Here is a 15,327-nt window from a genome sequence, read left to right on the forward strand (position 1 = left end):
TGGATAACCTAGACTAGATAACCCCATCACTAAAACTGAATATTGAATGTATATATGCTCTATACATGATTGAGTATAGTGATGATCAGATATATATTTAGGAAAACTTCTTTACTTATGTTACAGAAAATAGAAATTATTGATGATGAAGAAAGTGACATGATAAGTAATTCTGAAGTAGAACAAGTGAATTCTCTCTTGGATTATAAGGTAAAAGTATTTTCAGATTCTGAATTTTTTAAGAGAAGGTACTAAAGGAGGCAGACTTTTACAGTACCTATGTACTGGTTTATTTCACTTCCATTTGATAAATTAGGTATACTGGGACTCTGCATTGACTCTCTCAGGCACTTGGATATCAGTCAGAGTGCTGGACATTTTAATTAATGCTGGCTGGTTTAGTGGTTATGGTTTTAAGCACAGTTTGCTGAGCAGGAGTAATTATTGATGGTGTATGGCAAGATGAGGCATAGTGGTGGTTAATGTGAAATGTATGACAATGTTTTTTTTAAAGCCCATGTTCATTTTTAAATGATGGTAAAGGGGATATTTTTTCCAGTGTCCCTTGCTAATTTTATCTTGAATTTCCATTTCCGAAGACTTTTTTTTGAATATAATAATATACCTGTTTTAGAAGTTTAAAAACAATCCCCAAAGCAAATACTGAATGAATATGAATAGAAATTACCTTTCCTTAATGTCACTTGTTACTGAACTGACTTACTTTGACAGTGTGCCATACATAATTTTGTTTTTTTTTTTTTAAATTTTGACATAAGCTATCAGTCTATATGTTTTCTGCATAGATGTGTAATTGTTTTCCCTTTGTTAATCAATATCCTGTCTTACTAGGTAATTTGGGGTCTTCTGAAATTTGGCAACAGGTTCATTCCTTTCATGCACAAAAGTTATTTTCTTGAATATCATACATCTTCAAAGCAGAGACTAGTAATCTTAAGACGTTAACAATAAATAACATTTAATCAGAAAAGACAACAGCTGTCATTTTCTCAAAAATCTTTTCAGTTTTACTATAATTGAAAGTTATGTCATTCAACAGATTCTGTTTTCCAAATGTTCATAACATGTCAGACTTTAAAATATTGAACATTGTAAACACAGAAGGAAATTAGTTTTTGAAATTTATTTGCTAAGTGGTCAAAGAGCACAATATAATCCTATATTTAAACTGTATTTTCAACTAATAAAATGATAAAGTTGCTGGTTCTGAAGTACAGGAGATCCTTCTAATCTCTCCTACATGGTCATATAATATTTCTAAATGCCCAGTTCAGAATTGAAATGGCTCTGCAAGCCACCACTTGGCACAGGCTATGTAAACTACAGACAAGCGGACTGGATTGCACAACTGTTAAGTGTGCTCCACTTAGTATACTCAAACAATTCAGATAGGGCTGGGCCCAGAGCTCAGAGGATTCTTTCCAGGACCTTTCCCCTCCGGGGCACCAGCCCACTTGAGAAGGTTTCAAGCTGAAGACCTGGGCAGGCCGGAGTATCCAGCCCAGAAATTTCAATTATCATTTTCGTTGACTTCTAAAGGACATTTAATGATCCAGTGTTTTCCATTTTGGTAAATGCTGTGGGAACAAGGGGTCTTTCGCTACCTTATTAAGGGTATCTTTTATAAAACATCACCATCCTACATGAACTTTTATTTAACTCTCAAAAGTTAGCACCTATATAGAAAATGTCTCTTTATAATCATTATTTAAGATATTTCGGTTCACTTCATCAGTGAATTTTGTTACCTTAATTCTGAAGTAAGTGTAAGTGAAACCTCACATAGCAGTTCTCATTGCTGATTTCAGTAAGTTGATTTAAAATAGCCTTACTGGGCTTCCCTGGTGGCGCAGTGGTTGAGAGTCCGCCTGCCGATGCAGGGGATACGGGTTTGTGCCCCCGTCTGGGAGGATCCCACATGCCGCGGAGCGGCTGGGCCCGTGAGCCATGGCAGCTGGGCCTGCATGTCCGGAGCCTGTGCCCCGCAACGGGAGAGGCCACAACAGTGAGAGGCCCGCGTACTGCCAAAAAAAAAAAAAAAAAAAAACCCTTACCAGGGACTTCCCTGGCTGTCCAGTGGTTAGGACTCTGCACTCCCAGTGCAGGGGACACAGGTTCGATCCCTGGCCAGGGAACTAAGATCCTGCATGTCATGTAGTGCAGCCAGAGAAATAAATAAATAAGTAAATAAAATAGACTTACCAGTTTGGAAATTTAATCTTCCTTGAGAGAACATTGTTTTAGTCTATTTGCCCACACATGCTAGTGTTCTTTGTTTTGGGATCAAAATCACCTTGCTGGTTTCTTGAATATATTCATCATAAGCTTCTTGTAGATACTTATTTTATTCATGTATATGTTACCTGGTCTAGTGCCTAACATAGGTGTCCAGTAACTAGTTCCTGAGTGAGTGAATAAATTAATTTATCCTTGGAAATACTTTTAATATTATGCAAGTGCTCATTTATATAAAATCAATTAAGATCTGCAGCTGGATTATTATAACTTTTTCCCCCCACACTAAATTGAACAATCTCTCGTTGTTCTTGGGATTCACTGTAGCAAAATGAAAGAATGTTTTTTATGTGTGTTTGGTAATTACTACTATGCAAACATCAATATTCAGTGTGGGCATAGTGGAGTTTCTGACTGAGATATTTGCTAGAAATCCATATTTCTAGGAGTTCTAACTAACCCCAAATGCTTATAAGACAAGTTGATGAGCTGAGTTTCTGAGGCATGAGTAGCTATATCATAAAATAACACCTCAAGTTTGGCATCCATCAGTAGCCTGCTCAGAGATCAAAGTCCTGGTCCATATGAAGCCTTGAGTGCTCCCTACAGTTATCTTGGAGAATTGACAAAGCTTAGTGGGAATGTAGGGAAGATTTTTAAAAGAAAAATGAGCTAGGCCTTTTTTCGTGAAATGCAGTGACTGATGTTATCTTACTAGTTCCTCTTGCAAACCATTTGCTTAGCAAAATCTTGAAAGTACACATAAATTACTGCCTGTAATCTAGGAAGTGTTTAATAGGCTTGCAAAAAGCAGCTCCAAGAAGAAAATGTCTGAAATATTAAATTATCTTAAAGCTGTTTATGTTTAAAAAACATTGCATAAATACTGAGGAGGAGGAATATTTGCATGAGAAGTTAGAGATCTGCATACCAAAAGATGCTTCCTGACTTTTGCAAATGTGAATTACTGTTTTTAAAATGTTTTCTAATGGACTGTTAGTGTAGCTCAAAAGGACTGCAATTTCAAACGACACTATGATAATGATGATAGACATCTCCTGTATTCACAAAGACTTCCTGGTCAGCACTTTACTAATACTGCTGTTCTGACAATGCATACTAAAAATACAAAAAGCTTAGAATTAGTCAAGTGTATTATAGCAGGAGCACGTGGAATTTTATTATAATGCTTACTTATAATTTAGATTACTGTAGAGTGCCTTTGAACAAGGAATTTAGCTTGACTTATCATTTGCAGATCATTCACTTGATATTAAATGGTCTGAAAAGGAAGCAGTTTTATTAGGTAAAATAAGTTCTAAACTGAGCTGATAAAATAATTGATGCAGTAAATATATTCATAGATAGAATATGATTGATACAACTGTATCTTCTCAATTGAAACAAGAATGCCCATAGAATTAACTAATTTTAATGTATTTTATGCAGCTTTTTGAGCAAATGTTGTTAAAGGTCCTGCTATGCTCTTTGAGACAGATTCCCTGGTTGCAGAGACTACGCACAGCTTATTTTCAAGTTTTTGGCAAGAGGGCTGGGTAATAAATTTTTAATCAGGTTTTTTATATATAAGTTACATACAATAAAATTCACCTTTTCATTCATTTAGTTTTGACAATTGGACACAGTTGTGTAACCATGAACACAATTTGTTATTCATCTGCTGATGAACACTTATGTTACTTCTAGTTTGGGGCTATAATGAATAAAGCTGCTATGAATATTCATGTCTGTCTTTTTGTGGACATGTGTTTTCGTTTCCCTTGGGTAAATACTTAAGAGTAGGATCGCTGAGTCAGATGGTAAAAAAGAGTATGTTTCATTTTATAAGAAACTGCCAAAACATTTTCCAAAGTTGCTGTACTGCTTTATACTCCCACCAGCAAAGTCTGAGACTTCTAATTGCTCCACATTCTCATCAGCACTTGCTATTGTCAGTCTCTTTAACATTAGCCATTGTAGTATGTTGGTAGTAGTATCTCATTGTGATTTTAATTTGCATTCCCTTAATGATAAACAATATTAAGCATTTTTCACATATTTATTGGCCATTCACATTTCTTCTTTGATAAAGTGTATGTTCAAATATTTTGCCTGCTTTTTATTAGGTTGCTGGTCCTATATTTGTGCTATAAGAGCTCTTTATGTATTCTGAATACAAGTCCTTTATAAGATATGTGATTTACAAATTTTTTCTCCTGATATGTAGCATGTATTTTTATTTTCTTAAGTGTCTTTTGAAAAACAAAGGTTGTGTTTTGGGGGGTTTTTTAATGAAATCCTTCTTTTAAGTTTCATGCTTTTTGTGTCCTATTGAAAAATCTGTGCCTAACCCAAGGACGTAAAGATTTTTTTTTCCTCTGTTTTCCTCTAGAAGTTTTATAGTTTTAGGTTCTACATTTAGGCTTATGATCCATTTCTTATTAAATTTTGTATATGGAGTGAGGTAAGGGTTAATAATCATTTTTGGAGGGGGTATGGATTTATAATTGTTCAATCACTGTTTTTTGAAAGACTGTTCTTTCTTTGTCCATTGAATTACCTCAGCATCTTCATCAAAAATCAACCAAATATGTATGTGTGTATATATATATATATATATATATATATATATATATATGCATGTATGTATTATATATGTATAAAGTAATATATAATAAATGTTTCTGGACTCTCTGTTCTGTCCATTGATCTATATGTCCACCCTTTTGACAATACCATACTTTCTTGACTATTGTAGCTTGAATAGTAAATCTATTCAGAGCAATTTCATGCCCATTATCTTATTTGAGCCTTGTAACCCTAAAGCTAGAATTCCCAAAGACTGCTAGTTTCATATCCATTTTATTAATGAGTAAATAGAATCACAGGTTAATTGGCCTGCCCAAGTTTACACAATTATCAGTAGACCCGGCACTAAAATCCTCCCAGAACCTAGTCTATTATTCTTTTCCTACACAACTAGGAAAAATAGTGGAGACTGGGTTTCAAATCAGTGGTACACAGTGGCAAATTTGGAGATATTTTCTAAATAACAAACTCTTACATAAAGGTGGGGGCCTCAGCAAACTACTTAAGACAGTCTTATTAAAAATTTGAGTCCTTTCTTGGTACAAAATAATAACCTCAGTATTTGGCTTTGTGAATGGTACATTCAGCATTACTGCATCTGCTATTGCTCTTTACTTGGGGTTAATTGAGCTCTATTATTAATCCTAATCCAAATGCTAATTAGGTTTAATGTAGGAGGAGTCTTTCCAAGAGGAGAACTGTTTCTTGATTTTACTCTTACTGGAATTTACTTGATTGGATTTTTGACCTTGTAGATTATTTTCTGTTGGTGATTTGCTTAAAATGCAGCCTTTGAATAAAAGGATAACTTACTTCTGTGCTTTATATTCCTTTATGCTAAAATGTTATCTTCTTTATTGTCTCTCTAAGTTGATTGCTTTTCAAAAATTTTATTGTACATCAAACATGTACAGTCCTAGGTTTGCATAGAGTAATTGTATTATTTGATGTTTTCTCCTTCAGAATGAAGAAGTCAGATTCATTGAAAATGAGCTAGAGATTCAAAAGCAAAAATATTTTAAACTTCAGACGTTTGTAAGAAGCTTGATACTAGCTATAAAAGCTGACGATAAGGAACAACAGCAGGTAAGTGACAGAAGAGAATAGTAAGCTGTAATATATCATGTTGAAAAGTAGCATGTCACACTTGGGTTCTACATATTTTTGGTTTTTATACCACATTCCTACTTGGCATCAAGGAGGGATTTGTTGCTTTGTGAATTTTTTTAAAGCACAGTTTTATTGAGGAAAAATACTCAGATTTTGTGTGCTACTTTAGTGGAAAATCAAAATAACCGATTAACATACTTTGTTAATTCCAAGCCACCATTAAGTAGGGAAAACATTTAAAATATTTTCTACATAATTATTGACTGTATTCCCCATCTTGGTCATATCATTTCATTTAATTAGTTTTAAAGAAATTCTCAAAATGTTTGTAGAGATGGGGCTACACTAACTGGAGAGGCACATATTTTGGGACCTTTTGTGAATGAAAGAAGTGAGGCATTTGCCTCTCTTCTGGATTTCAGTTACCTTCCAACCCCTACTAGAGTTCACAGGTGTTTGGATACCTTTTATTTCATGATATGTTGCTCATCACTAAAAAAAATGTGAGATTACTTTGTGAAATTCATTGTGACCACAGTACAGAATTCACTTTTCCCAATTTAACAAGAGTGTTTGATTCCTCTACCCCAGCGGTCCCCAACCATTTTGGCACCAGGGATTGGTTTCACAGAAGACAATTTTTCCACGGACCAGGTGGTGGTGGTGGGCATGGCTCAGGTGGTAATGCGAGCAATGGGGAGATGAGCGGCAGATGAAGCTTCCCTCTCGCACCCACTGCTCACCTCCTGCTGTGTGGTCCAGTTCCTAACATGTCAAGGACCAGCCTAGGGGTTGGGGACCCCTGCTCTACCCCAAAGATGAAATGCAACATCTTTTGTTTGTTGCTGTGCATTTTTGTTTACAAATTCCTCCCAAAGCACATTTTCTGTCTCATTTTTTCAGTTAAAATTTGTGAAATAATTTATTAATCTTGCTAAAAAGGAATATAGAATTATGTTAAATATTTCATTTAATACTAAAAGATACCAAATTTGCCTCTGAGTTGTATACTACCATGTTGATTATTTATCAGAGAAATTCAATGTAAGTAGTATGTCACACAGGTAACCCTTAATTAAGCTGTCTCAGAGTTTTTTATTCAGCTGGAGTACAAATATTTATCCCTTATATTCAAGCAAGACTACACATATGCAGCTTAACCGATTATCTCTAGGGAAAAAGATTAGTGTCTTAGCATCCAACAATTCTCCATTTTTATAAGAAAATATCGTTATATATTTCACCAAAGTACTGAACCACAAAATTTAAACATTAAAAGAATTTACTCATGAGGCTTAAACCAGCATGCACATTATGTGTCCAGTTTCATGAATTGTGCTCCCCCTATGCTGTACATACACAAACATCCCAAGACAGTAGTTTTCAGTTACCTTTGCCAGTTTTATTTAAGCATTTTGCTTTATTATGTGAGTTATGCATATTCCATAGCATATTGATAATGTATTTGTTTTTTAGAACCAAAACTACAGATTTTAAATAAATAAGGTGGTAGTTTTTTGGTTTTGGTTTTTTAACATCTTTATTGGAGTATAATTGCTTTAGAGTGGTGTGTTAGTTTCTGCTTTATAACAAAATTGAATCAGCTATACATATACATATATCCTTATATCTCTTCCCTCTTGCATCTCCCTCCCTTCCACCCTCCCTATCCCACCCCTCTATGTGGTCACAAAGCACCGAGCTGATCTCCTTGTGCTATGCGGCTGCTTCCCACTAGCTATTGGTTTTATATTTGGTAGTGTATGTATGTACATTCCACTTGAACATTGTCCCAAAGGAACTGTAAATTTTAATTAAATAAATGTTAAAAAAGAAAAGAAAGCAGAATTAGGTCCAACTATGGGAGTAACTTGGAGTGTGGTCCTGGTCCCAAAAGTTGTAGCATGGTTTGGAATGGTCAGTTTCTTAGCAGTTGTTTATGTCTCTTGATATCAACGCATGGCACACAAACTGCACTTTATTTTCTAATTCTAACCTGGTTTTATTCTTTCCCCAAAACCACTTACAAGTAAGAAAAGTACCTATGGTACATTTTATTTTTCTCTTTTTCTTGTACTTTTCCTCTGATAAAAGGCTGATGAATTAAGATATGAACAAAACATTGGCTGAGGGGAAAGAGAGACAGTTATACAAAAATTGTACTGAAAATCATGGCCTATATAATCAGCTCCCAAATAGAAACTACTGATTTTCATAGTTGAGATTGGGTATAATGGATCTCAAAATATGATCTAAAAATATAGAAGACACCTATAGTAGTCCACAAAAGTTATCCAGGTCATCTCTTAAACTACTGATCTTTATACTATGAAATACTTAAAGGGTTATTTCTGGAAGGAATTGATTTTTATTCTGCCTAATAAAAGAGAACCATATTGTCACTGGTTTCTCATTTAAAAAGTCTGTTTTTCTATTAATCTTGATTTTGGTAAGTTGAGTGAGATGAGTGGTCCACAGAATAGTTTGCTCCAATGAAGTAGTCCAGGATTTAAAAATATATGATAATGTCTGACTGAAATATTAGATTATCCAAATATTTTTTTAATCAATAACCATTTTAAAATAATGTTCCCAGAACTGTGCTAAGTCATTAGTTATGGTCTTTCTTCCCTTGATAATTTGCTATGTGATTCTAGCCAGGTCAATTGCCTTTCTTGAACTTCGATTTCTCCACTTTGCAAGGAGGATAAGAATGATTAACATTATGGAACTCGGCATTAACACCCTAGGGCCTAGAATAAGTATTATAGAGACTGATGATACATTTGGGAAATGCCTTAATCTCTTAGGAAGAGTGACACTAGGTCAGGCTCTGACTGATGAAGAACGTGGAGTGAAGAAAGCTCATTGTGTTCACTTTGGTCTATGAAGAAGACAGTTCTAGCAACTGACATAATCTGAAGATTTGTTCAGTGTGTCAATGTTGCAATCCAGAAAGATACTGAAAAGGAGAATTTTAAAGTGGACTTCATGCATTAGTTGTGCCTTGTACTACCTCAGATATTAAAGTTTTCCTATTTCATACTACAATCATTTTAGTCAACTACATTATGTGCAATGAGAAAGAAATAAAAAGTAGTGCTTCTTTGATTTGAAGGTTTCCCCACTAGAATTTAGAATGTCATTAACTCTGCTCATCTACTTTGACTTTCCAGTACTCTAAGCTATGTTAATTGGAACACTTTGCCCTCTTTAATGCGGCTTCTTCACACTTGCAAAATGAAATGAATCCAGTGATGTATTTCTCATAAACTATGCTCAACAACTATCAGCAAAGTCTTTGTTTCACCTAGACTTGGGTTAGTGGTAAACAACTGATCTAGAAGAAAATGGCTCTGTGTCCTATGACTGCAATCTAGAAACCTTAGAGAGTATGTAGTACCTTTAGGTGACTGTTTTGTAAACAGTACTCTCAGTTTCATCAAGAAGTTCATGGACTATTTAATAGCATAAAATAAATAATACATTTTTGTTCAGAAGGAGTTAGTCTTTCCTTTTGCAGCCTGACAGAAAGCTCTAATCTTTCCTCTTTGCTCTAAGACAAAGACTATAGGATTTATATCTGTCACTTCTTTTAATAAAGAGAATAGGAGAGTAATGTCTTATTTCAACAGTGGATTTCATATGTTCTCTAACATGCCCTGTTTTTCTGTTCTGTATTTGGGTACTGGCAAGCTTATATTTGTTCCTGTTCCCTTGATCTTTGTTTACTGCTGCACCCAAAGCCCACACTACAAGTAACGTTGTCTAAAAGCTGCTGGGATATGATACTTTATTTTTGGTATTAGGAGCAGCAAATTAATCATTTAATTTGCAATTTCTGATGGTCAAATGAGCATCAGCACTACCAACCAGATAAAACTTGATTAATTATTTACTTCTCTAGTATGAATGCATGTTCTGCAACTCCAGATGAAACAATTACACCATGGCAAAGTTTAGTTCATGGCTCTTGGCTTATCCTAATTACTCCATCAGAAAAATGAGCAGCCCTCTAGATACATCATTACACAGCCAAATTCACTTGTTCAGCAGTGTCTTGGTGAATGCTTAGCCATCTGTAGATATGGGCATGGCCTAAGAAAAGAAAAAAAAATAACTTGGACTTTTAAGTTGTTCAAGTTTAATCTAAAGTAGAATAGCTGAACTTTTCCCCTAACTGCTAAGTGTTTTCTCCCACTGAAGTACAAAATAGTCTTTTGTGAAATGTGTTTTAGTCTGAAGGACACAGCATAACCGAGCAGGACTATTTTAATAAGGAATATAATTTTAAAGCCCTTTAGCAGTGATCAGTGAACACTCAAAACTAGTATGAAAATCACTTATCTCAAATACTTCAAAGCATTTGGTTCAGAATAGTTGCTCATTTCTCTCCTTATTTCCCTTTTGTCCAGGGTTCCACTTTATATAATCTACACTCTCAAGATCTAGTATTTTGTTACTTCCTTAATAGCGTATGAAGAATTTTTCTCTTAGGTAAGATATTGTATAAGGTCTTGAAAGAGAAATGCTCCTTTATTTAAATCTGTAAGAATAAATCAATGTGAAAGGACCACAACTATAAAATTGGAAAAAAAATATATCCACATACTAATTCAAGACAATTGATTTTTCTAACTCAGGCACTGCTGTCAGATTTACCTCCTGAATTAGAAGAGATGGATTTCAATCATGCCTCACCGGAGCCTGATGATACCTCATTCAGTGTGTCTTCTTTATCAGAGAAAAATGCCTCAGACAGTTTGTGATTGGGTGGGGGGAGGATATATGATACAGCCTTTTGGCTACCTAACAGGTATGCATTTTAAGATAGTTGCATTCTGTTGCCCCGAAATTCTGCAGTTGGAAAAAGATATTGTCGAACAACGTATACTGAAGGATTAACAAGATATAATGACTGTGGAGCAAAAATATGTATGTAAAATTTAAAAGCATTGTTTGAGAGTTTTTTTTTTCAAGACTGATGGAACTCTGGGAAAAATGTATTTAATTTTGAGCAGTTTAGCTCTGAAATGCATAATGTCTAATTTCTGAAAAGTCTTTTTGGTTTTATAGAAGAATCTTAGTTTTAGTAAAAGTTTTGACCAGAGACACAAAAACAAAGATATTTCAACATAGCTTATCAAGTTACTGAAGCTTGATTAGTCTTGTTTTTGTAGCCATTATGTCTTCTTTCTTCCTCTCTCCTTTTCCTGTCATCCATATACACCTTTATACAGGAAAGTGGACTGAAAATTGAAAACAAAACCTTAAAAATGTTTTAACCTGGATGAATCTTGGGACTTATTTGTAAACCCCTATGAGAATTTGACTTAAGTTAATGACTGAAAATTGAAGTGATTACTATTATATAATTGTAAATTATTGGTATTCTTCCATTATGTAACCCAAGTATTTTTTGGGGGGAAGCATTATGGAAAAGTAATTCATGAACATGAAGTCAAATAAATTATTAAGTGTATAGAACAAAGTGTTGTAAAAGATTAATCTTAATGGGAGCTCTTCATTGCTGCAAATGACAAATATTGATAAGATTCACATTCTACTAGTAAATTTATATAACTGGGTTAGACGAAATGTTGCACAAATATTACAAGTTTATCACCATCACCATAATATTTCTTCAGTTCTTACACTTTATGAAACAAGAAGTCAAGGTAAGCCACTGAGTTTTCTTTGTGTTTTTTTTTTTTTATCTAGTCACTTAAATTTGCCACAAAATTTACCTCATTTCCATGAGAGACTTGTACAGAGTCATCAGCCAAGGATTATATCCAAAAAGAATTATACTACTTTGGTTGTAAATCACAGTCCTCTGAAATTCCTGGATACTGTTCTATGAGTACACTCCTAAAATGGGCATGCTACCCAGTTGTTCTATTAGTAGCTACCAGATAGCACCACACTATAGACAATTTTTTGCATACCTTCCCTTCCAGGGTGCCAGATGGCATTACCATGACCCATAGAAGGGAAAATGCTACTTTCTCCATGAGCACACAGTATCATATATTTGTGAGTTGGCAGTGTGGCATTGTATCACATGATTAAATTACTATCTATACCTAAAAGATTAATGAAGTAACTAGATGGCTCTTTTGGCCATCACGCTTCTATGTCAGATATTTTTGTAATTTGTGAGTAAAATCAATTTTGATCTTGGAATTCACAGGTACCAATTTATGAATACAAAAATGCAGTCATGAATGTCTTTGACCTTGAAATGTCCCCTCCCACACACACAAATAGGTAAGGTTCATTGATAATCATTCACTTTGTTAGCTATTTGTTTGATTTAATATTGCTGCCATGCTACTGTTATGGTTCTTTGTTAGCAGAAATATTTCAGTGGTTAGGTATGCTCCCTTTTAGCTGAGAGCTGTATGGTTCTTCATAAACAATTTTTATTACTCCTTGTTGTCAAGACAAATTCCATTCAGAGAAAAGAGGGCTGAGTAACAGAACCTTGGATATTACGTTTAAATTTATCAGTCACACTAATTCCCTTATGAGATAAAGAGTCTCTACTATATACAGCAAATAAAGAAACCATTTCTTGAGGTAACATGAATAAATTCCAGACCTTCAGGTCTCTCTTAGGATCCTTTCTACTAGCTGTTGAGTTTATCTTTAAACTCTAATTTCTCCTGCTTCAATTTAAGCCCCTTATTATTGAGTTCTTGTTACTAAGTAAAGATAGGTGATTCTCTGCTACATCTTTCAACTCTATGGATTACGCTTGTCACACTTCAGCAATTAGTCAATAAATCAAAAAATATTCATTGAACTCCTGCAATAGGGACATTGGATTTCTACTCCTCAGCAAGCCATAAACTTCAAAATAAATTATTTCTTTTCACTTTTTCAGGGATATAAATACAATTATTTAAGTAGAAATTTTAATAGATTTAAGGATTTTACTAGGTATGGCATAGATAATTCCCTTGTCTCTGTTTAAAGTTCCATTAAAATAGAAACTGCATAAATCATAACAGTACACTTAGGAATTCTTTTGTCTTGACATTTGTGTTTCAGCCCTAAAATTATTCCTTTTACTATCATTGAATGTAATACATTTCTAAAATGAAATACAGTTTTTCTTTAGCAGGAACCAAAGGAAATAGATGTATCCAGAAAAAAAAATCAAAATTGGCAGAATGAAATTATACAACATAGATTTTGAAAATGATGCCAAGGTCAAGTATTAAAAATCTAATTTGAAGAAAATATATTTTCACATGTATAGATTGGAATTGATTTTGAGATATTTTAGAGCAGGAAAATATCAGTTTATGGACTCCTTTTGTGAACATCATCATGACTGGGAGGAGAAAAACAACTAGTGTTTCTTTCTTTAGGGCCTTGACACAATAATAAAACAGAACATACTATCTGAAGCCATACTATCTCTCACAAAGACAGATGCCAACATGAAAATGTTTTTTTTCCTTTTCTTTTAACTATCCTTTGATGTCTGCTTTTGGCCTGTTTCTAAACAAGGAATGTGTATCTAAAAGCAGTAAAGCAGTTACCAGGACTTCCCTGTCAGTCCAGTGGTTAAGACTCTGAGCTCCCAATGGCTCCACCAAAAAAAAAAAAAAAAAAAAGAGAGCACTTACCTTTCAAAATGTGTATTAAAAATAAAAAACCTGAAGTACCTTTCTTATTTCAGCCAAGCTAAAATTAGTCCCAAGAAAATGAGAACTGCAGTTACCCTGGAGAATAGGAAAATTAGCACACGCAAGGAAAACACTGAAAGGACATCAGCCTCTTCATGGAACCTAGGGATGTTTTGTTGTAACATCAGTTATCAACAGAAGGAATTTTGTACTACCATTGAAATCTTGTGCCAGAAATGTTTGTTATTTTTGGAGAAGAAAAGGCTGCAGCCCAATTACATCCTAAGCTCTGTATACTACCAAGACCTCAAAAGATGTCCAAGAGATAATTCCTCAAAAGACAGTAACATCTATTTTAAGACACTTTCACAGTCAGCAGTATGTAAGTTTGCAGGAGAAACCATAAGTGGTGTATTTAAAAGAGTTCTAGGCTCTAAGATTGACTTTGTTGCCCTTTTTTAGGGAGGAGGGAGCATTCAGCCCATTTCCAAGAAGTTTCCTCACCTTAGCCTGATAGCTTCTGATCATATTTAAGAAGAATTCTGAAAACTCTAACTCCTGTCCTTCCTCCATATTGCAGTGATGGTATACAGGGAATATTGCTTATTTTTTTTTAATATTAGATTTTCATTCTGATCCTAAAAATGCCAAATTCTGAAAGATTAGCCTTTTAAGGGAGTTATCAGTACCATGGTGTTTAGATGATGAATAAATGGGTTTATCTTTGAAGTTGATGTTATCCTTGGCAGACAGCACTGTATCATGCTCTTCACTAAGCTATGCTCTGTGATGTTATAATGGAGGCTCCTACTAACTTGTGAGCCTACAGTCAACATACCATTGCCCCAAACAAACCTTTATTAAGAACAGATTTGCTAAGGGATAAAAGAGAATAAAGTGATATTTTCATGGAAATATATTATGATTGTTCCATTAAAGTGTATACTGAGTATATATTTCTCCACATTTAAATTTTATTTTGCATTAACTTGTTAATTACTTTTAGTAATCGTGTGTCCCATTTTACTGGCACTACCTCTGAAACATACTATCATGTTAAAACCACATCAGACTGTATAATGTGAAATTTTGTAGTGTTTTTATTTAAACTTTTTTAGAGGCAATAAATGATTTCCAACTAATAAAGGCATCTCTTTCTTGTAATGTTTATTTTTCTAAGTCTTTGCGTTTTAATCATTGTTCCCCTTTTACAGATATTTTTCCCCCCCAAAACAAGGTTCTGATTAAAAGACCAAAAAATTCAGAGAATAATAAGGTATTTGGAGTCAAAAAAGGGAGAACATGGAGTCCTCAAGTGGAAATTTGGTTGATTTCCAAGTTGACATGTGTATCATCTTTAATTGACTTTACATAAAAAGAATTACCCCAACACCACTGGAATAGAGTGAATATTCAGTAATAGACAACAGATTCAAACGGTAAAAACAGCAAGTAAATCTCCACAGTATAAACAAAGAATGTTATTTTTACAACAGATTTTTTTAAGTGTCAGTGGTTGCATCTAACTTCTGGCTCTCTTTTTGACACCCGTTGAACATGTTTCTAGTTTGGGTGAAATACACCCATACTTTTTTGGTTAAAGTCTTATACCAATTAAAACTTTTCATGTTATCAAATGTGGGAGGGCATGGGATGAGCATCAAATAGCACATCAGCAGTTTTCCTTCCCAGTTGATATATTTTCAGGAATGTTGGAAGGACAAAATGCACT

At 34.2% G+C, this 15,327-nt stretch overlaps 1 protein-coding gene across 3 annotated transcripts in view; it reads left to right on the forward strand.

Annotated features, from left to right (window-relative positions):
- Positions 1 to 13,563, forward strand: part of HDX (highly divergent homeobox) — a 161,604-nt gene extending 148,041 nt beyond the window's left edge. For all 3 annotated transcript variants that reach the window (XM_059051263.2, XM_067022828.1, XM_067022829.1), the window contains 3 exons: positions 127 to 210; positions 5,809 to 5,931; positions 10,599 to 13,563. In XM_059051263.2, the coding sequence (XP_058907246.1) occupies positions 127 to 210; positions 5,809 to 5,931; positions 10,599 to 10,724 (333 nt within the window). In that variant the 3' untranslated portion in view covers positions 10,725 to 13,563. The remainder of the gene's footprint in view (positions 1 to 126; positions 211 to 5,808; positions 5,932 to 10,598) is intronic.
- Positions 13,564 to 15,327: the final 1,764 nt, after the last annotated feature.

Source organism: Kogia breviceps, chromosome X (assembly GCF_026419965.1).
Source record: "Kogia breviceps isolate mKogBre1 chromosome X, mKogBre1 haplotype 1, whole genome shotgun sequence".
Taxonomy (NCBI): Eukaryota; Metazoa; Chordata; class Mammalia; order Artiodactyla; family Physeteridae; genus Kogia; species Kogia breviceps.